Source organism: Cyphomyrmex costatus, unplaced genomic scaffold (genome assembly GCF_001594065.2).
Source record: "Cyphomyrmex costatus isolate MS0001 unplaced genomic scaffold, Ccosl1.0 scaffold239, whole genome shotgun sequence".
NCBI lineage: Eukaryota > Metazoa > Arthropoda > Insecta > Hymenoptera > Formicidae > Cyphomyrmex > Cyphomyrmex costatus.
In genome coordinates, this window is record NW_017276466.1 from 239,521 (window position 1) to 261,889 (window position 22,369).

Consider the following 22,369-nt stretch of genomic DNA (forward strand, 5'->3'; position numbering starts at 1 on the left):
TGGTGGCCGAGGAGCCCATGCCCTCCGCGGTATGCGGTGGAGCCGGTGCCGCGGGTGGCGGGGCTGCCGGCGGGGTTCCGCAGGAGACCCCCTCGGACATTCACGCCATGCAGGCCAGGATACCCCACAGGTTTCGCGATCCAGCGACGGCGCCCCTCAGGAAACTCAGCGTCGATCTCATCAAGACCTACAAGCACATCAATGAGGTAAGAACTCTTACTTGTGAGAACGACTTACCTGCGAAAAGCTTCAGGTAAAAATGAAAAAAAAAAAGCCGAAATTCGCATTTTCTTGCCAATAATTATGTTTTATGAAACGTGATTAAATGTCTTACACCACACATAAATTGTATGTGTATGTATAATTCTTTTGTACATATATATATTTAAATTTATATATATGTATAATAATAATTATCAATAATTATCATATCACCAAAATTTTGCTATAATCGTGACGCCAAGATACGAGATTCCATAGCACCGATAGCTCGATAAGAGTACAAACAGGTACAAACGAAATGCAAAATTTTTATTTTTAATAAAGTTGGTCGCCGAGTTCACGACGATGTCTCTTATTTGACTGTACCAATTAATTTTATCTCTCATCGTCGTGTAAACTGTTCAAAGATTTTCGGAATTTGAAACGATTATTTATTATCGAAGAAACACGTTACGAGTTTTTGTATCAGTCAGGTCGCCGAGACATCCAAAAAATAAAGCCAGTGCATCGTTTATTCAAATATTCTCACATTTTGTGTGAGATGTGATGGACGTCTCCTTATATTTTGATTATAAGAAAATATTTCTATTGAAACGTCGTTTACCGATTATCGACGAAGGAAAGGCAAACTGTGGAAACTTTCAATTTCCGACATTTGCAGCATCTTTGATAACGAGAAGCTGGCAAACGGGAATATACATATCTATATTTATACATTTATTGAAGACAAATAGATGCCTAGAAATTTTTTACTTACAATTCGTATTTTCTTGGACTTAAATTTTGTGTTTTATTTGATATTGTATTTTATAATTTTTATTAAGATAACGGTATACCAAGAAGAATAATTTGGAATGTAAATAATTTTATTTGATCATATTTACACGCTACTTATACATTTATCTACCATATATTTATTATACGATTGAACGTTATCTTTCTCAATTATGTGCAACATTTTTCTCATTTCTCAAATATCGTTCTGAAACTATTTATGGATTTGGAATCGAATCTTCCGGATTAAATTTCATCAATCTAGTTGTAATCTTCTACCGAAACTTCCTCATATTATTTTTATGTGTATTTTGTTGCACAGAAGGAACGATTTTGCTGAAGTATTTAAAAATTTATTTAGATACAGATTTGAAAATAATTTTGTTGAACCAATCAAAATAATTACGTAGATCGTTCAAGCATGATGAGCAATATTATAAAAAATTTTGATATTCTAGCAACCAACTTGAACGTCCTACATAATTATTTTGATAGAATCTAACAAAAATATTTTTAGATCTCTTATATATCTAGTTAAATTTTTAGATACTTCAGCAATGCCGTGCTTTCCATGTGTTTATTTGGGCATCACTTACTGAAGCACCAAATTGATAAGCGATTTGATCGCAATTATCGAACGTAAATAACATAAGACCAAACGTTGTGATTCTGACGTTAAAATTTTCGAACGAAGAGACTGATAGTATTTATTTACCCAAGGACTACGTCGATTGTTTACCTTCCGTTATCGAGCGATTATAACGTGTGAACGAATAAACAACGTCGCGAAATCATCAGATCGTGTGAAAGGTAGGAAGGAGAAAACTCATCGCGATAGCTTGAGAGATTCATGAAGTATGAACTTCGATCTTTGCATTCTGCTGCTGCCAGATTGAACCTTGAAAATCATGCGTGCGTACACACACACACACACACACACACACACACACACATATGATGAAGATACAATAAAAATTACAATGAAATTTTTGTTATTACAGAATATACTGATATATTATACTGACATAAATTATATTTTTCTTCAAAAAATAACTTCTATAATTTGGGTATATCTTAATATAACAATTCTTTAATTTTAATCATTCTTATATTTTAATTATAATTGAAAGCTATTGTAGGATGAGAAAGAAATTTTACTAACCTACGAGTGCCTGCAGTAAATTACGTCATTGTTTTATTATGTTCATAGTGAAAATTAATTTGCTATAATATAATTTAGAGAGAGATGTAATAAAAATTAATATTATAGTTTAGTTATTATATAAATACATAGTAAATTGTTGATAGTAAAATTTAAAACAAAATGTCTTATAACACGAATTATAATTTGATATGTAATTGGTACAAATATATATTCTCTGGTTTTGCAAGTATTATAAAAATATGTATAATTTTTATACATTTAGTACTAATACACGATATTTTCTTTGTGAGAGACAAAAATGGGAATCGCGCCTACGCGAGAGACGACATTTCAAGAAGAACAAAAATTCAGATTGTTCTGACGTGAAATGGACGTGGAAGAGTATAAATTTCATATAAAAAGGACCTTATACAAAAATCGTTATCGTATCACGGAAATTTCGGTAACAGCGATGACGTGTCGTCAGGTACTGATTGACGGAAATCAAGATTGCAAGATGTAGGCGACATGTCGCCCATTGTTTTCTAAAACTTGTAATAAATATGCTTGTTTTCTTAGCCAAACTTCTTTTACAGTTAATTTTTTCTCTTTTTCTCTCCAACATGGAAAGAAAAAAAAATGAACCGTGCAAGAGTAGCTAAAAAGAACAGACCTTGCAAAACTTGCACTGTCTAAATTTCTTGGAGTGAAATCTTATTCCAAAAGAGTTAAAATATTGCCATTTTAAAAAGAGTAAAAAATTTGTACTTTTTAATAAGAATAGCAGATTTTTACTCCCTTTTGAAATGAGTTTTCATACTTTTGTAGTGAAATTTATTTCAAAAAAGAGGAGTGAAGTTTCTTTTCTTTAAAATAAATTTCTCTTAAAAAAAAAAGTGAAAATTTGCCACTCTTTTTCAATAGTGACAGTATATTTGAACTCTTTTATAATGATATTTTACTCTAAAAAATTTTAGAGAGTAAGTCGCTTAAAAGACGACATGTCGCCTCATCTGGCAACTCTGACGGAAATAACAGGCAACTTCAGACCGCAGCGCGATAAGGTGCGCTGAGTAATCGAGGATATTTATTACCAAGCGATCCTGCATTATTCGACTAATCCCCGATTAGATCATCTTCCGATTAGATCATGCGACAATTGCGTACGCGTTCGAGATCGACGATCGCGATACAAGGAAAACCGGATTAAGCGAACACTGTTAAATTCACGCACATTATATCTAATTTGAATTATTTTTAATCAATAAAGTCGCCACTGCGCTCCTACTGTGTCGTTAATTTAACTAAAACAATGGAGTTAAATAATTTAACTCGAGAAAATCTATTACATTTGACTCAAAAATTTATGGCGAATTCGATTGGATGCACTAGTGCGCACTGAGTGCACCTGAGTTCATCTTTCTTCCTTTTCTTTCCAGGAGAAGGGAAAAGGAAAAAAGATGAACTGGTGCAATCACACTGCACTGGTGCAATCCAATCGAATTCGCCATTAGTTTATTATTATTTATTAAGTGCATCAGTATGAATATTATTTACTTTGAAACTAACTACAGAAACGGTTCGCATTTTGATACTCATGAAGATTAAAAATAATAAAAAAAAAAAACGTTACTCGAAGTATTAAAATATCATTGCTTCTTTGATATCTAATAGTGAATGCGCTAACAAATGCGAATAAGCAACCCTCCTCCCCTTCAAGGGTGGCATTGCTCGCCCTTATTCGAGCAAGTTGTTCGTTCGCATTTGTTCACGCTCGTTCGCTCGCTTGATCCGGAACCAGCTGTGGGTGAACGACGATCCGTATTCCCGACGGACGAATTGTATCGACGAACGCGTGCACGTCTCACATCTCGAGCTGATAAAACGCGCGGCGCGCTATCGCGGCGTCGAAGCCGTGCGTTTTATCGGCGCTGGTTACGTGAGAGGTAACGGTGGCGCGCCATCAATCGTCGGGTGATTACGTAGTCCTCGCGAGGCGCCGCGATTTATCCATAACGATACGCGGGCGATCGATCGGCCACGATCGAAGAGCAATAAAGCGAGTGGCGGGGGCGGGAGAACATGTCAGGGCTCCGTCATGTCGCTATTTATGGATCGACGACGATATACGGCAATTATGCGGAATGCGAGAGTCCATCGTAGCGATGGAATCTCTTCGTTGTCGATTCTTTGAATTCTTCGCGGATAAATCATTCACCGATTCAATCTCTCGTTGCGCGAGGCGCGGGCTCGTCACGTGGTTTCTTCGCCGCGGTTATTGAACGAGACGAGTAAATGGGCACACGCCGATCGCGCGAGACACAGAGAAGGCTCGTCTTGGAACCATTTCTCGAAATTGTTCAAGGTGTTTTGAAAATTGGGTAACTGCGGGACGCGCAATGAGGTCAAATGCATCGTATTCTGCGCTTCATTGAAGCAGCTTTAGTAATTTTGAAAAGTGGTAATTTTCTACGGGAACTCCGGAAACGTACTCTTTTTCAGGTCATTCTGTGCGTCAATTCACAGTGTCAAACGTATCCCTATAGAACATCGCGAACTCCTTTAGCTAAAATTTTGCAATTCTATATTTACCCCATCGTATTCTTCCGACTGGTGAAACTCAGACTGAAGTTTTATCGAAGTAAGGTCTAAAATTAATTCAACGCGCGGCTTTATTACATTCGGTAACTTAGAGATCTTTTATTTTTAATTACGTTACGATTAACGACAAACTGGCACAATTATTGACGACGAAGTTACGAGGGTAATAGTCCATTTGGAAACTTTCGCGTACGTTTCTCTTGGTCGTCGACCAACTCGTCGATCGATCGGCGCGAGAACCCGGTCAAAAACCCGGAGAAGTGACACGAGATTCGCGCTTGGTAACCCAAGTGGCCGGCCGAAGCCATTAACACGTTCCGAGTGGTAACTGGTAAGCGGTCGCGAAGAAGGCCGCGAAAAGAAAAGGGGAATAACGGCAGAGAACTGAGAGAGCGAGTGAGCCAGAAAGAGAGAGAGAGAGAGAGAGAGAGAGAGAGAGAGAGCTTGACTAGGCAATGGGGAGAGAAAGGTGAAAGAAGAAGCGCGTGCCGGAGCCAGGGGGCCGGGGGCACCGGGGGACGGAGTATGGAGCTTGTAGCTCGTTCGGTGCATTCCAGTGGTATGAGGTCCGTCGACGCCGGAATCCTGCATATCCGTGGATGCAGGTCGACTAGCTATGCGCTTAGGTGCCAGCCGTGCCGACTCCGTGCCGGTCCATGGCGGTGCGGTCTCTCTAGCGGCCGGTTCGCACCGATTATTCGTGGTATCATGAGTTCCGGGGAAAAAGAAACCGGATATTAACTAACTTACTCTCTTTCCCCCTCCGTGAAAAATCCGTGATGAGCGTGCGTCTTAATTTGGTCGCGGTCGTCCTTATCGTCGCGCTCGGATATCTCGTTCATGGTTTATGTCTTGGAATCTTCGTTTGCTGCACGGAGTCCCGTTTCTCAGCAATTTAACGTGTGCATTTAAGGTGTACGTCGTGGGTGCTTTCTATTTGGTGACACAAATCTACACAAGTATCTAGTTAACACTTTATTACTCTATTATGGAATGTCAAGAAAGATAAAACGGCGTTTGTGTCGATTTGTGTTTTCTAATGAAAGCACTTTATTGTGTACACAGAAAGAACGATCAGTATCTAAAAATTTAGCTAGATATAGACATGAAAATAATTTTATTAGATTATCAATATAATTATATAAAACGCTTATAGAACGAAAAACGTTGAAACGTTGCTATTTGTGCTTCAGCATCCTACATAATTATTCTGATGGCTTATCAAAATTATTTTTAGATATATCTATATCCAGCTAAATTTTTAAATACTTAAGCAAAATTGTTCTTTCTGTGTAGACGTCTGTAAAAAATCTTGTTTTTTAAAAGTCTTCAAGTACCTTAACATCCCTCGCCTATGGCTTGCAATCAAATGATCGGTTTTTTTTTTTCGAACTGATTGTGAATGTCAGATTCCAACAAGTGTGTCGTTACCGAGGAAGATAAAAATGAATTGGAATCCGCCATGGGGTCATCTTCGTTGCGAACTGAGCGAGGATGATAAGGGGCGATCTCTCGTCGTGAACCTGTTGCATGTTTCGACGTTGTAATTTTTATGGCTGAGGCACGGCGGGTACGGATAATGACGGATTTAGGCGGACGCTAGAGATTCCGATCTATAATGAACGCGTAATAATGGAGGGGCTGGCACTACCGTGCGCGATGCAGAGCGCAATGATCGATAAAAACGCAACGATTTACGCCCTAACGTTTGCTTCAAGCCGCTGAATACTTCATACACGGTTATTTTCAACAACGCCACGGTAATATCGCGGTAAAGTATTTATGATCGCCGTACATTACGTTAGTATTAACCCTCCGAGCACATCATCAAAGAATACAAACAGAATTCTTTCTCGTGCTAGTATAACGAGCAATTTTTATATTACAAATGTGTGCGAATTGGGTCGAATTCCTATATATATGTACCTGATCTAATAAAACGTAAAAAAATAATAAATTTTAATAACAAAGAGAGTAAGGCTTTCGGAAAAAATAACAAATAAACAGAAATAAGCGCATCAAAGCTAACGCAAGATTTTTTTCACGAGTAATTATATTCAAGTAATTGTAAATTCTTTCGCGTGTTTTATTTTTACAATTATTTGAGCAAGTTACTTTTGATTTTATTTTACTTTTTTTTTTAAGACAATGGGTTTTATTGGATACTACTTTGTGTACAAGATAAAAAAATTTAGTGTGGCAAAGTTTCATGTGTCAAATCATTATTTATACGTAGCAAACCGACGTTATTTATCGTCGTTTTGATATTAAAATGACGACAACGACAATTTATTACTTGAGTAGTAACGTATATTTAAAAAAAACTCTAGAGTATTAATTATACGCCTTCTATTAAATATTATATCAAACAACTAAACTTAAAAGACTTTATTGAACTTTTATTTGTGGTTGATGAACTAAAGATCGCTCTGCTGCCTATCTAAAAGAATTTATCCAGTGCATAATTGTGTGCAGCCATGATTGATGCGTTCCTGAAACGTTTGTACCAAAGCTAAAGATGGCTATTTTGAATGTTTAATTATTATTATTTTTGGTATTTAATAAGATATAAGTAATAGTCCAGTTTCTTTTTTATGAATATATTATATTTTACAAAATTCAGTAAACACAAAATTTCGTGGGGAAACTTTTTTTGGTTAGCCAGTGAATTAATTAGAAATACTTGGACACGAATAGGCGACAACGTGTCAAGATTTCGTTGAAATTGAACCATAGGTATTCCGACGGCGCATCTGTCACGGAGTCAGAATTATCCCTCGTGAACGTCGTACGACATACGTGGACAAATAGGGAACACTTCGAATCCTACTCGGCGCACCAAAGCCAATAAAGTCAATTCACGCGGCGGGAGAACAATGGACAAGATCGCGAAATATTTAACATATATACGAGAGAAGCGCGCACCGTCTGTCTTTCCGCACCGTAGCACCGAGCCGGCACTTTGTTTCGCGAGTTTGCGAGATCGAAGCGATGCGCGAACTCGTGTTGCGAGACAGACGCGCGGAAAAGGAGAAGACGCGGGTAGGAAAATAGTCTGGAGTGCTCTCTCACTCTCTCTCTTTTCCTCCTCCTCCTCTCTTTTTCTCTCTTTCTCCATTTCTCTTTCCGGCAGCTCTCGGAATCGGCCGATGTCTTTCACCGAAGGGCACGATGCGCCACTCCCTAAAAGTTCGCGGCTCTCTCCCTGCAGAATTCGTAATATCCTTCTTCGGAAAGTCACCGAAGAAAATTACGCCGCGGAGTCACTTTTGCAAAATGACATTTTAGCTTTGTTATCGATCGCGCTCTAATCCTGGCGCACTGTCGCCGTCAGATCCAAATCGCGCGCATTTTCACAGAAATTGTATACACTGGCAAATTTATATCGAAATACTCTTGGCTTTTACACGTGCAAAGTATTTATTTTCGAAACTGGCGTGTGAAAGCCAGCAAAACCGAAATCTTGCTCCGAATCGATACACTGTACATATGATGTATGTACACACATTGAAATTGTAGTCAAGCCACTCCATTTTATCGGCTATTTTTGAAATATGCTAAGTGGCTCATTTACATGAATTTGCTGCGTTTCAAATATATGTATATTTGACATAATATGCTATTTTATGTCATTTTACGTGATATGCCTGTATTTTTAATATCTTAATAATTGGTTAATAATTTATTAATAATCAAACAATTTATGATATATGTTACATTATAAAGTAATAACTTTGTGGAATGCGTTTTGCTGTTGGATCGCGTAACGTGTATCGAGAAGTCATCGCGAGAGAATGCGTATAGCGTTCGTTAAAATCGGTTAACATGAAACGATCATGGGGGGCCGCTTAACTTTGCGGCTTCCGGCCCGAATAAGCCTGAATTATACTCACACTATTTTGGATTTTGCTTCGGTGAGCCACAACGTGGAATCGAGCAGCGGCACCGGTTAAATTTAAATTCAAACGGCGTTTAAATTTGAAATTAAATCGGTTGCAACCTGACCCGAGGGTCGTGGGTCGAAAGTGCAACCACCGCGCGTCCTTTCGGAGCGCTCATTCGCGGGCTCCTTCCTCGCCGCCCGATGCTGGGGCTCACTTGTTATAGTTACACGAAGAAAATAAAATCACTTGTGTATACAGAGAGATAATTTATTAATAAAAAGATGAAAAATTTTTTCCGATGCTCTTGGAAATGGTTGCGTCACTTTTAAGAGCAGCATATATCGTACCGAAAAAGATCGATGAGCGGGCGTTGACTCGGACGTTCGGCCATTGACACATTTTCGTCTTACGTCTCGCGAGGTAGCAATTTGCAGAATAAACGTCGCGTAACGTACTCGTGAAACATGATGAAGAAAAAACGGGAAGGAGAGAGAGAGAAAGAGGGAAAGAGGGTAGGGGAGGGAGTTTCATGAGACCCGACGACCGTAGGTTCGCACATTTAAGTTAAGGGACGGCAACGACGAGGAATCGAATCCCATCGCTCGAAGCGCTTGTCACAAGTCAGAATAGCTTCGCGAATAATTAAAGACGACCCAGATGCAAAGTCCGCTCGTCTCGTGTGTACGTACGTAATGTCTCATACTGCACGCTGGAGGCTGCATGCACTCGGGAGAGGAGACTCTTCGAGTTCGGTGCGATTGCACCGACGAGAGAACCTCGCCAATCTGCGGAGTTTGATTCTAATGAAACCCTTATACAATATTCGTAAAGTGAAGGGCCTAGTATAAAGTATACGAAGCTAGTTACCGTGGATGAGAACCTCCTAAGATAAATTTTCAAGAAAAGTATTAGGGTTGGAGCCTGACGCTGTTTTATTCATTGTTCATTTAATCAATGTAAAATATGGATAAAAAGAAGTACAGTAAATACAAAAAAGTATCAATGAAGAAAGGAGGAGATATCTTTTTTAAAAAAAATCTTATTTTTTATAAAAAGGTAAATATTAATTAGCAACTTATTAACACAGAATAAGCAGACTGTATATTTCTCAAAATAATTTTATATCTAAAAAGATGTGTAATAACTAAAATACATTTAATTTCCTGACTATAAAAATTGCTACTTAATATTTATTTTCTACAAATAAGTCTTTTATATAAAAATTTCTCTATACAAATACTTTTCCCCCTTGCTATAAATAATATACGAGGGTGGATCAAATATAAATGAGAATTTCGCTCTGGAGTCTAGAGAAGGTAAAGTAGGACGATGCAACGTTAAGGATGTTTTGGTGGAATGTTAAGAGGGGATTTCCAGCCTAAGAGCGTCCTCGGGTCGGTACAGCAGTCTGCAACAAGATAAGCTAGAAAGAGGTTCATCCGTCCGTTGCGCGCATAATTAAATTTCTGACGAAGGAGGGAGTTCGGCCTGTTGAAATTCTCTATACATTACGTCAACACTTTGGGAAATCAACCCTCTCACAGCCAGCCCCCTGTATTCTTTTGGCACAAGACTTTCTCTTGGAGGACGAAAGAGCGTCGAAAATGAGAGTCACGCTCGCCGTTCCAGGACGAGTCTAACGGAAGACAATATTCGTGCGGTTTGTGACCTTCTGGAGACCGACCGATGCATTACATATTACTGCCAACTCCTTAACGAAGTTAAGGCTGCTTATCGGACTAAAAGACGACGCCAACCGATCAGAAACGTGATTTTGCCCCGCGACAACGCTCGGCCACACACGGCGATCAAACACGTCAAAAATTGGAGCAAATTTCCTGAGTTGCACTTGAACACTCCTTCTCCCCTTGCAGACTTATATCTATGTGACTTTCACATGTTTGAACCCCTGAAAGAGGCGTTGGAAGGGAACTCGTGTGAAGCTGGCCCCCCAATATTAAAAAATCGATTTTTGTCTTCATGCATTTGTTTGCTCATCGTTTGCTCACGAATGCTCAGTTGGAATTTTCGTTTGCTCACCCTTAGTTCAAAAGATATACGAAAATTATGTTTTGGGGGGCCAACTTCACACTAGTCCCCAATTTAAAAAAATCGATTTTTTTCTTCAGAATATATCTTTTGAACTACGAGTGAGCAAAACGAAAATTCCAACTGAGCATTGGTGAGCAAACGATGAGCACACAAATGCATGAAGAAAAAAATCGATTTTTTAATATTGGGGGGCCAGCTTCATACGGGTTGGGAGGGAAGCGTTTTATAGACGACGCAGGAGTGGAGGCCTTCGTGCGCAATTGGCTCACAACACGTCCACCTTCCTTTTATAATGACGCCAGTTAGATGGGGAAAATGCGTTTCCAAAGCAGAAGATTACGTAAAAAAATAAAAAAATGTTTTGTATTTTTATTTTATGTAAAAAAATTTTGTTTAATTTTCGTTTATATTTGCTCCACTCTCCTATCGTGAAACTTTTTTTTACGTTAAATAACGTAATGGCACTGGAAACTAGATAAAGCCAAAAGTCGTACCACTTTACTAAAAGATGGTTAAAGGCAAAAAGGATAATTGTCTACATCATATTTTTGCATTTGGAATGCTTAAGAATGCGTTAAAAGATACTTTGCATTAAGGTTCTGTTTTATGCATATCGTATAATGCAGCGGTGGAAGAGAGAGAGGGAGAGCTGTTGATAGAAGTCACCTTTGAAAGTGTTTTCTCATTTTCTACGAAGTCCTTGGCGTTATTAGCCTGTTTCGGCGGTGTTCGCTTGTGTTTACTTGTCTGGGTGCGAATGCGTATTCGCTCAGCGTCATAATGCGGGAGAGATATTCAAGGACTCCGACCGAATGCCGAAAGAAGATGCGGGAATCGGGTTGAGACTGCGTGAGATTAAAGGCCTCCACCGAGAATTAGCTGCCGCGCTTCAACAATGCTGTAACCAGCCAGTTTTGTACCCGGAACGAAATGCCTAACTCTTCCCTTCTTGTACAATTCTTGTATACTCCTTTATAGAGAATATTAAAATTTCTTATCTTTTTCTTCCGACTTTTTTTATAGTAGATAAAATAAAATGCTTTCTTTTAACTCGTTATACTTTAAGATATAGGTAACTTCTTCAGTTTATAGGCGAATCTTGAATAAAAACTAATCTCTAATTGTGCGAAATTGGAAGCTTCTTAATATTTTATATGATTTTATTTGCTTATTTTTATTTGTTCTCTTTTAACACTCAAATGTGGAGTAGGTAATCATTAAACATGTTTCTAGAAATATATAAAGGGATATTGAATGTGTGTGTGTGTATATATATATACATAATAAAATAATGTAACTACAAAAAAACAGTTTCTCACACCCACACACACATTAACGTCTCGTCTTAATCTTAGTCTTATTTTGAATAACTTATGTAAAAACGTAAATAACTCGACATGTAAATGTAGATTGTATATAACAACGTTCTATAATTATTAGCCAACACTAGTAACTATTTTAAATAATATTTCTTCTGGATTTCCACAAATTCCAAGAAATTGAATTAGCGAAGTATCACTGGGAAAGACTGCAAATGTTTAACGCATTCTAATACGAAAAAAATTTGAGTCAGTAACACGATGCAATATCCTCGCTTTAAATAGAGCGAGAAAGGAATCGAAAATTTTTGTAATCTCTCCACTGGTCACGGTTGAGCGATCACTCATTTAAGAACAACGCAATCCTCGCAGTTATCCATCTTAACTCATATATCAAATATATACTTCTCTGCCGTAATCTTCAATGGTGTCATATCTAAATTTCAATATGTACTCAACTCTATCTCATGGTTCCCATTTATTTTATCATTCCAAAAGGCATCTCGCAGCGAAAAGCTTCCTGCTGTAAAATCCTCGAGAGTAAGCAAACGTAAAATGCATAAAAAACAATGAATCTTTTACACCTGTTCTAAAATAGATATAATAAATATATTTTTCCCATGCGATAAATGACACGAGAATATACACAAAGCATTTTTTTTTACCTACTTCTATAAATAACAGCTGTACATAATCACGATAAAAATATCGATGAGGTAGAACAAGAAATTGGAATCTCTGGACGAAAGGATCGGGCAGAAGAAACGCGAAGACGAGTTCCGGATAAATCAGGACGTATGCACGTCGGTACGTAGTCGCGCTATTACAAAGTGAAATGCGAAAGAGGGAAAGAGAGAGACGAACGATCTCCGGGAATCTGGCGTCGCGCGTGAAATTCGACGTAAGTAGGTTACAATAAAGTCTCGCTTGTGTCCGCCGATGAGCTTGATGTGCAACTAAGCGTTACACGTTTTACGTGCGCCTCGGCGAGAGCGCCGCGCATTCGAGGAGGTCGAGGGGAGGCCCCCCCTTCGTGATTGCCTTCTTGTTTTGTCGTCCGCCCTGATTTTACCCGATCTGGCTATCGCATCCTTCTGCAGCGAATTCGCAGCGGTGATGGCGATTTCGTCCCGCTTACAAAGGGAACAGTTAGTCCACACACATCGTTTGCCCTCTTCCTTCCAGGTGACCGATTCTCGGCCTTGAAACTTCAATCTACTCCTCTAATCGTCTACCTACGTGGATGATCGAAAAACGAAGGATCGGCGAAACTTTCGTCTTTCCAAGGATTCCTCTGAAGTACAAAGAAGGATTGGTCCGAAACGCGACATTTCGTGTAGAGACGACCGGCATCTTATGCCCGCATCACACTAGCGATTGGAGATTGCGTCTGCGTTCGTGTTTGCGTTTCTTGACCAATCAAAAGGAGCTGCTGGCTAGGTCTTTTCTGATTGGTCGAAGGACGCAATCGCGAATGCAAACGCAATCTCAAATCGCTATTGTGATACCGGCATTACTCAAATGGCTTATTTCAGAAAAACATTCCCGAGAGCTATTTATGAGGGAAAGTACGGTTTTGTCGCGAATCTAAAAATTTAGTTATACATCTGAAAATAATGTTGTAGGACACTTCTTCTCAAACACGAATACAAACAAATTTTGACATTCTGGTAAACAGCTTGAATAATCATTTCGATGGTAGACCAATAAAGTTATTTCCATGTAGAAACAAAAATGCAATTTTCGCGAGATACTAGCGTGAGAGTATCACCGTTTATAAAGTATCATTTAATTTTCTAAATCGGAATATCCCGTGAGAGAGAAAAGAAAATAAAGACAACATTTCGCGAGAGCACGCTGCTCCAGTTTATTCCCGCGATCTCTCTGTTTTTGCCCCCTTTTTTAGCCAAATCTACTCACGCCGCTAATTAGAGACGACGGCCGAGTTTATTTTTCGAGGATGCGCCGTGGTCCACGCGGTTAGGCGCGTTGCCTCGCGGAATAAATCATATAGCAACAGCGCGCGGGGAAGAGGCGGAGGTGGATACAAGAGAAGGAGAGGAGGAGGAGGAGGAGGCTTTAATTTATAACGCGCCGTTCTCGCGGTCGCCGTGATAAATTAAAGCCCGCTCGCGTTCAGATTTTCAAAATCCACCCCGAGACGACGCCGAAAGGGAGACTTTCGCGCGCGAGCTCGCGCACAATAATTACCCATGCGGAATTACCTACAACTTCTAAGCTATTGTCCATTCTGATCTCGTCCTACAGTAATTTCTCTCTCGAGCGGATTAAGCACGACGCGGCACGGCCCGAGACTTGTCTCTCGTGCTTGCTTGTCTGTCTGTCTGTCTGCTTGCCTGTCTGTCTGTCTTTTTCTCCCCGTGCCTCTCCCTTCCTCTTAGTCGTTCCTCTATCGGTTCTCTGTCGTCTGGCCGTGCCGAAACTTTCCGTTGACCGTTGCTCAAGCTTGATGACTCAGAAACGCTCGCAGGACCGAGCTAATATTTTTCAGCACCCTGCACATCACGAGACGTATAGCACGAGTTCTTCAACTCGTTCGAGAGACAATTTTGAAACTGGCGATCAGGGCTGGTTATTTTTAAAGAAAAAAAGTGTCAAGAATAGAATTTCCTGTGCGCGAATGTATCTTTTATATAGGTACATTCTATTCGGATATATACAATTTTGCGTGAAAAAACTCTATTTCAACTATATTCTCAGTATTCTATACATTTTATAGTTTTATTCTCAGAAACTGACAATAGATTTGCCTAATTTGTTATGTATACGAGGTGCAAACATTCTTCGAAATCAAGAGGGTTTTCTTACGTATGTAATTCCTAATGATTTTTAATCTCTTACGAGTATACTTCAGTACTAGCAGATCGTCCGCAAGTAGCCAGATTTGCGCGTCCATCATCGTATAGCGTGTTTATTAATCATAATGGCGATGGGATACATGTTGCGCTTGACGTCGACGAGACGCTCGTCTTGCGACTGTCTCGGTTCGCGAGAGGCGAGAGAAGTGGCACGTAAGCGACGCTCCGGAAGGTCGCGAAACGGCCGTCGCCGCCGCTGGCTTTCTCGCTCGTTTCGTCTGTCACTTCATTCATGACTCGGCTGATCACGTCCCTTCTATCTACCTCGGCCCCTCTCGCTCCCCGTCCGCTTCCTCTTTTCTCTCCTTCCAGGGTCGGATCGTGATACGGCTGAGTCGCCGGGCGGTCGTTCCGGACACTGTTCCGTTAACCCCTTCACCGGAAAGATATTTTATAGTGATCATATATAGGATATTCCTCGCTGTACAGAAAGAAAAAAGAAAGCACACAGCCAAGAGTAGTAACGCGCAACGTATTATTATCTAATTAATATTTAACAATGAAGAAATAATAAAATGAATTAAAATACATGTAAATTATATAAAGTTTCAATCGTATATTATATAAATACTAATCAAAATATCATGTTTTTTTCTTATTACATCGGTATAAATTTATAATATGTCAAATTATATACCCACACAATTAAAGTTACTTTTAATCATTTCTGTAGCGCACCACTGCTCCTATTCAATATAATATAATGTCGTTAATTCAACTCAAACAGTTTAACTCCAGAAAATGATTTGACTTAAATTCAGTTTATTTTTTACTGAATGCATACGTTGTGCGTGATATGAACGTTGTTTATTTCGAAATTAAACCGAAATAGATTGATGTACAATTTTGACATACATGGAAGCTGAGAATAACAAATTTAACTGAAGGGATTGAGTTACCCATTGCTCCTTTGATATCTAACAGTATACCTATAATCTGCTTTTGTACGTATTCATATATGAATTACGCAATGAACTTTGGAGTTTGCCCGCGGAACTAATGACATTGTTACTATAACGAAGCGTTTAATGAATAATGAAAATGAAATTAATGATACACGAAATTTCTACTGTTCTTGATTCGAAAAGGAAAGAGTACAATGAACGTATGTCGTCGGTAAGGCAAAACATTTCTCATCGACTTGTTGAGCATAATGAAAGTATGAGAAGGGTAAAAGCAAAATGTTCTCTACTTTCCACTAGACGATGGTCTGATTCAGAGTCATTTTCTTGGAAGTATCGAGAGAAATTAATTTTCTTACGACTTTTGTCGTCTTCAGCATTACGTGCCATAATAAATGGATCACAAATATATGAGTCCACTTCACGTACTTCTTAATTGAGGCGCATGATTTTATATTCTTCGTTCTTAATTCGTGAGAACTAGTACTTTCTTATTTCCAACTGTTAACTCGAGGATGTTGATACTTATTTTTCAAGAAAACAGATTCGAAAAGGACACGAAGAATCTAAATTGTAACGGCGATTACACGAGAAAAGACATTTCTTTTAGTGTCTTGTCTTATCGAACAGTTATCGAAATACTTAGGTCGGCTCTACCTTTCTCTTATCTACCTTATCTATACCTTTCGACTCTCTGCTATCTTGTTCTTTCTTTCTCCCATCCTTTTTCTGGCTCTTCTTCGTCTTTCTATATCTCTTGCGTTCTCTGAATCCTGGATCGTATGGCATTCGTCTCTGCGAAGCGGATATTCATAACGGCTTCGCCATCATCTGATGGCATCCTCGTCGCTTCTCCTTCTTCCTTCTTTCTTCATTCTCCTTCGATAGCTCTCTCGGCAAAAAATATACGTGCCATCATCCCGCGACGACGTTGCCTTGCACTTAGTTGCCTATAGATGGTCCATCTTCGCGAGAATGTCGAGGGGAGACGAGAATACAGTAGTCTTATTTGAAATCTGTGGAAGATTTCGACGATTCACGATCACAGAATCAGGATAATTCGAAAATTGAAGAAAAGAACGTTTTAATCCATTCTAAACGAATGATGAAAAACGATTCTGTAATATGTAATAGCAACCTGTAGAATTTATTCGGAGTGAAACATTGAAAACTTGTTGATAAAATATATATACAATATTAGCATAGAATAATTTTCCTCGTTGAGTAACCGAAACTAAATTCGGTGAGTTTCTTCTACACGCGTATCATAAATAAACTCGTAAAATCAGTATAGAGTGAAAGGAAGTGGGAGGGGGGGGGGGGTGGATCTTCCTTTGGCTGCGGAACGTCACTTGAGGATAAATCTTGTGGTTCAAGCAACACTTTCGAGAGATCTGTGTATTAATTCTAGAAGTATAGACTTCGCTATAACATACTACCGGAGTTAAATCAGGTTGCTCCGAGAGAGCTCCTCCATGGAAATCGGGCGCTGCCGAGATACTTTTCGCGTTATTAAGTACCTCATCGTCGTCTCCGCCGCTTGATTCTCTCGGCATCTTAATTCGCTTGCGAAATGTTTGTCGGGCGAATAATCTTATTTTCTCGTATTTCTGGCGTGCGCCGTGAAAACGTATCATTTTTAACACGCGAACATAACTGATGCAAACCTCTCTCTCTCTGTATATATAATTTTATATTTTATATATATAACTGCGTTACTGTCAGGTTTTTTCTTGTTTGTATTTTTTATTCTTATCTTTAGATACGTTTGTTGCCTTTTGTATCCTCGTGTTATTTTATTGTCAAATTATCGTATGTTTTGTTTATCAAAACACTAGCTATGTTTTATATTCTTAGAAAACTTGTCCTAGAACATTAATAAACACATTTTTTATCTCTCTTTTTCTCTCCCTTCCCGCGCGTTTCTGAGTAATGATTTTCCTACAAGTTTCATCGTGTTAAATACTCAGTTGTTTACGAACAACATTATTTTATTCATAGAGGAAGACAACAGGCGGAAAAATGAAGGTGGAATGCAAAGCTAAGTGTCGTGTGACGTTGTCCACGTTGGAATTTATGTCGACTCGTCATCGTCCAGTCAGCTGACGATGCGATCGCGTTATGCGGTACTTCGATGCACGTCCATCGAGCCCGCTTTCTAAGCTCCCAGCACGACGAGTGCGATGTACTCGCGGCTATATTCCGCCACTGTGTGTCGATCCGGCGTAAATGTGATTTATAAATAACTCGCCGAGACCCCCTTTCGCGAACAAAAGTTGCGAAGTCGTACGCAAAAGCGGAAGTTCATTGAGCGGGAAAAGGCGGGAAAAGCGTTTCGCTCGAGGAGAAAGAGAGAGAGAGAGATTTGAGTGGATTTTCCTCGTTGTAGCTTACAAACGCATAACTAACTCAACAATAGGAAGGATACCAATGTTCAATGATAGTCCTTAATAAATCATTTCCATGCCACGTTATGTACAAGTTTTGCAGATTTCCTCCTGAAAAAGTAAACTCTCGGATGTCCTCTACATTTTTGGAATGCGAATGAAAACTCAAATATTTTTTTCTCGAGTTTTAGAAGAATGTAAACACTGCGCCTTTTAAGTATGTTTTGTACCGGCTGGAAATATTTTTAGTCGCATTCGTAGAATTTTCATGAACAGCTTTAAGCTCTCTACGCTAGAAACTTCTCGTATCCCGCTTTTAGACAGTTATTTCTATCTCTTTGTACAAATATCTTCAGATTCAATTTTTCACATTCTCAGCTGTGCCCCCAGCGGCAATGTTGTTGAGAAATAAAGGAGCATATCAAAGAGTGTTGTTCGTACCAGTGTACGTCGCAATTAACTTCTCCCAAGCGGGCAAGGAAATGTCTGCGAGATGATTTAATCCTGTTTCGTATTCCTTCGTATTTGTTTAAGGGTTTCTGTGAGATTCCGCAACGCGAAAATCCACTTAGTGAGACTCGTTTGCGATACAAACACGCAAAAACGCACTAACCGGCGGCGCCAGGAACGGGTTTTCGAAGTGGGGCCGATACTTCATTGCCAGGAAGAAGCTAAGGGGATTCATAGCGGGATTATTCCTTACATCGGGACCGACTCGTACAAGGTCCCCTTCGACCTTAACCCTTACGGTACTTAATCTATTCGATGATCTTTTTCGGCAAGTCGAATTTATCGGCCCGAGAATGATTCGTACTCACGAGGACTGCGTGATTCAACCGTTTGTGATCGGGTTTCTTTTCCTACGGGGAAAAAAAAACTCCAATGAAGTCAATACAAGGCTTTCTACCACTTAACGGATAATCCTTCGATTAATTTGAAAATCGATTTTTTTTTTAATCGAAATTATCTCTCTTTTTCTCCTTTATCTTTCTCGCTCTCTTTCTTCATCGCTCGACGCTCGCAGTGGTCCTGGTGGGCTGCTTTTGGCGAAGCTAATGGTGAACGCACCGTATGGGGGGGGGGGGGGGGGAAAACGAGAAAGAGGGTGACCGTCCGCGAGGAAGGATGGCAAGGAAGAAAGAGAGAGAGAGAGAGAGAGAGAGAGAGAGAGAGAGAGAGAGAAAGAGAGAGAGAGAGAAAGGGAAAGATACTAGAGGCACGTCGTCGCGTGGAGCTTCTTTCACCTCGGCTCTCTTTACATTTGCCTCCTTCATTCTTTGTTTTTATCAACATCAGAGGATACTGTATATTTATTTTTTACAATATATCTATTACTATCATTATTGTTATTACAGGCGTTTTATATATGTTACGCAAATTTGATCTATGCAGTTATATTGTATATTTATATGCATCATTCATCATAGTAATTGGAAAAGTACTGAGATCTACATTTTTTTTATTTTAAAAGGAATTTTAAAATTATTTCAAAAGGACGTAGGTCGACTTCAGTTTTTGGAAAAGCATTCACCTTTCTGTAAAGAACACCATAGAAAGAGTATACATTCATTCAATCTCTAAATCCGCAAATCACATAATGAACAAATCACTAAGTAATCGACAACTTAATTATTGGGTGTGTATTTAAAAAATTGTTTTTTCCGTGATATCGAGAAAAGTAAAAATGCGAGATGAAAATTTTAGTTTTGCTTATTTTCTCTACATTTTTTGTTCCACGCGATATATTATTGTTAGTCCAAAATACGGACTAGACGTTTTTACACAAGATTATTCCGCAAGGCCCTCTCTTTTCGGGCCTGCACAGTTACGATTCTGAAGCCTTCATCAGTTTCTACGTATGGATCGTTGAAAAGCCATACATGCTCCATCTAGCGGATACCTCAATCAATCCGGCTCACACAACTTAAAGAGGGAACCTTTCCGCACATGTGTGCTTTTGCAGAAGTCTCGGGTCTTTGTTTCTCGAAGCGCTTATAGCGACACGTAAAGTTTGCGCAGGTGGTCGACATTCTGTCGCTCTTACATTCGTCTCTTTCTTGCTCCCCAAAGTTGCATTGCTGCGATCGTGATGTCATAGTTGAGAAGAAAGCGAGAGATGGAAAATGAACGGGTGTTCCAATCGAGAAAGAAATTGGAGGGATATATGTGTATTGTCAACAATTGACAATATGAGAAAGGATGAAAATAAAATCATAGGTTCTGTTCGACGAATTCGCTCTAATATCGGTTTTTTGGTTCACGCAATCGAACTAAACTGAATCGAACTGAATTGAACGGTCAGCACAAGAAGAATTTGTTCTCGAATTCTCAAATTTCCACGTCATGAAATGAATACTGATTAGATTAATGATTTTCATTCATTCATTCTTTCTTTTTTTCTTGGTAAAGATTGTTGGTGTTATCTTAACTATTAATTTATTGTTCGGATTTCGGAAGTCTTTTATTGCACTTAATATACTTTAACAATTTAATATAGAACTCAGTGTAATACAATAGAACGCTCTGCAACGAACCATTAAAATTAATAGATAAATTATTAGATATTCTAAGATGATCCTCTTATTTACTAATAATCCTTTTATTTACCAATAATTCTTCTGCTTTGTGTCGATTATATCGTATATCGATCACAGCGGATTATAAAATCATAGTACAGACATAGGGATATTATAATACAATAGAATCTTAAATACTCAATTTTAATAATCGGAGAAATTGCATAATAGAGATTAGATTTGATTGTATAAAGAAACATATTAGATATACATTTTAATTATATCTTTAAACTTTATATAATCAACTCTCTTCTTCCTAAAATTTTATTCAAATGAAGCGATAATTTTTTGTTATATTAAGTATTTAAAAAATGGACTCTAATTGGGAAACCGATTGGACTGATTGAGAGATAATATTCGATAGTATGGTCGGATAACCGGGGGATCGAATAATACGAGGTCGGTTAGTTCAAGTTCTGCTATACAGGAAACCGAAACTGGTATATAGGTCAACTTTTCAATTTTTAATCTTTATAGACAAAACTGAAGACTTAATAAAAAAAAGTACATTTTATATCAATTATTATACATACATTTGACTATATAATATTTTAATAAGAAGTGAAATCTAGTAACTGAAATTAAAAAAACATTTTTCTATTCTTTATGTACTACTGATCCTAGGAGCAGAGTAGATGGGCTATGTGAAGTTGACACCCCCACTATTGCAAATCTAAAAATGACCATTACCATTCGTTTGGTGGTCGTTTGGTGGTGTTTGGTAGTCCATTCCGGACGTTTGGTAGTCAAAGATATAATGAGAAATGTCAAAAAAAGAAGAACGCGCGTGAAGTTCGCCCCCCCCATTTCTAACTCTCGGCTTTGCAGACTGCAAATGGAATAATGGCTGTAAGCATTCGTTTGGTGGTCGCATACTGACGTTTGGTAGTCCATTCCCGATGATTGGTAGTCGAAATTATAGCTGGAAATGTCAAAAAAAGGATATATGCGTGTGAAGTTAGCCCCCCATTTTTAAAACTCGGCTTTGCAGAATGCAAATGCAATAATGGCTGTAAGCATTCGTTTGGTAGTCGCTTACTGACGTTTGATAGTTCATTCCCGATGATTGGTAGTCGAAATTATAGCCGGAAATGTCAAAAAAAGGATATATGCGTGTAAAGTTAGCCCCCCCCCCATTTTAAAAACTCGGCTTTGCAAACTGCAAATGCAATAATGGCTGTAAGCATTCGTTTGGTGGTCGCTTACTGACGTTTGGTAGTCCATTCCGGACGTTTGGTAGTCAAAGATATAATGAGAATTGTCAAAAAAAGGAAAAACGCGAACCACAAAAGATAGAACCACATGCAGCAATATATATAATAAGTTCGTCATGATAAATATTACACACCCATACACACACGCACACACACACGCACACGCACGCACGCACGATACTTTTATAAATGTCATAAAAATTTTATTTTTTGTTACACACTTTTATATATATATTATATTATTAAATAGCTAGCCTATATATTATATGTAATCGAAAAAGCCGAGTTTTAGAAACAATCAGGTAAAATACATGAGCATATGCCGTTTATTGATACACTTAGTTATAGTTCTGACTACCAATACTCGAGAATGGACTACCAAACATCAGTAAGCGACCACCAAACGAATGCTTAC

At 38.7% G+C, this 22,369-nt stretch overlaps 1 protein-coding gene across 1 annotated transcript in view; it reads left to right on the top strand.

Annotated features, from left to right (window-relative positions):
* The first annotated feature begins 6 nt into the window (after nucleotides 1-6).
* Nucleotides 7-22,369, top strand: part of mnb (minibrain) — a 35,919-nt gene continuing 13,556 nt past the window's right edge. Inside the window, exon 1 of the mRNA XM_018540220.1 lies at nucleotides 7-206. Coding sequence (XP_018395722.1) covers nucleotides 18-206 — 189 coding nt within the window. The 5' untranslated portion in view covers nucleotides 7-17. The remainder of the gene's footprint in view (nucleotides 207-22,369) is intronic.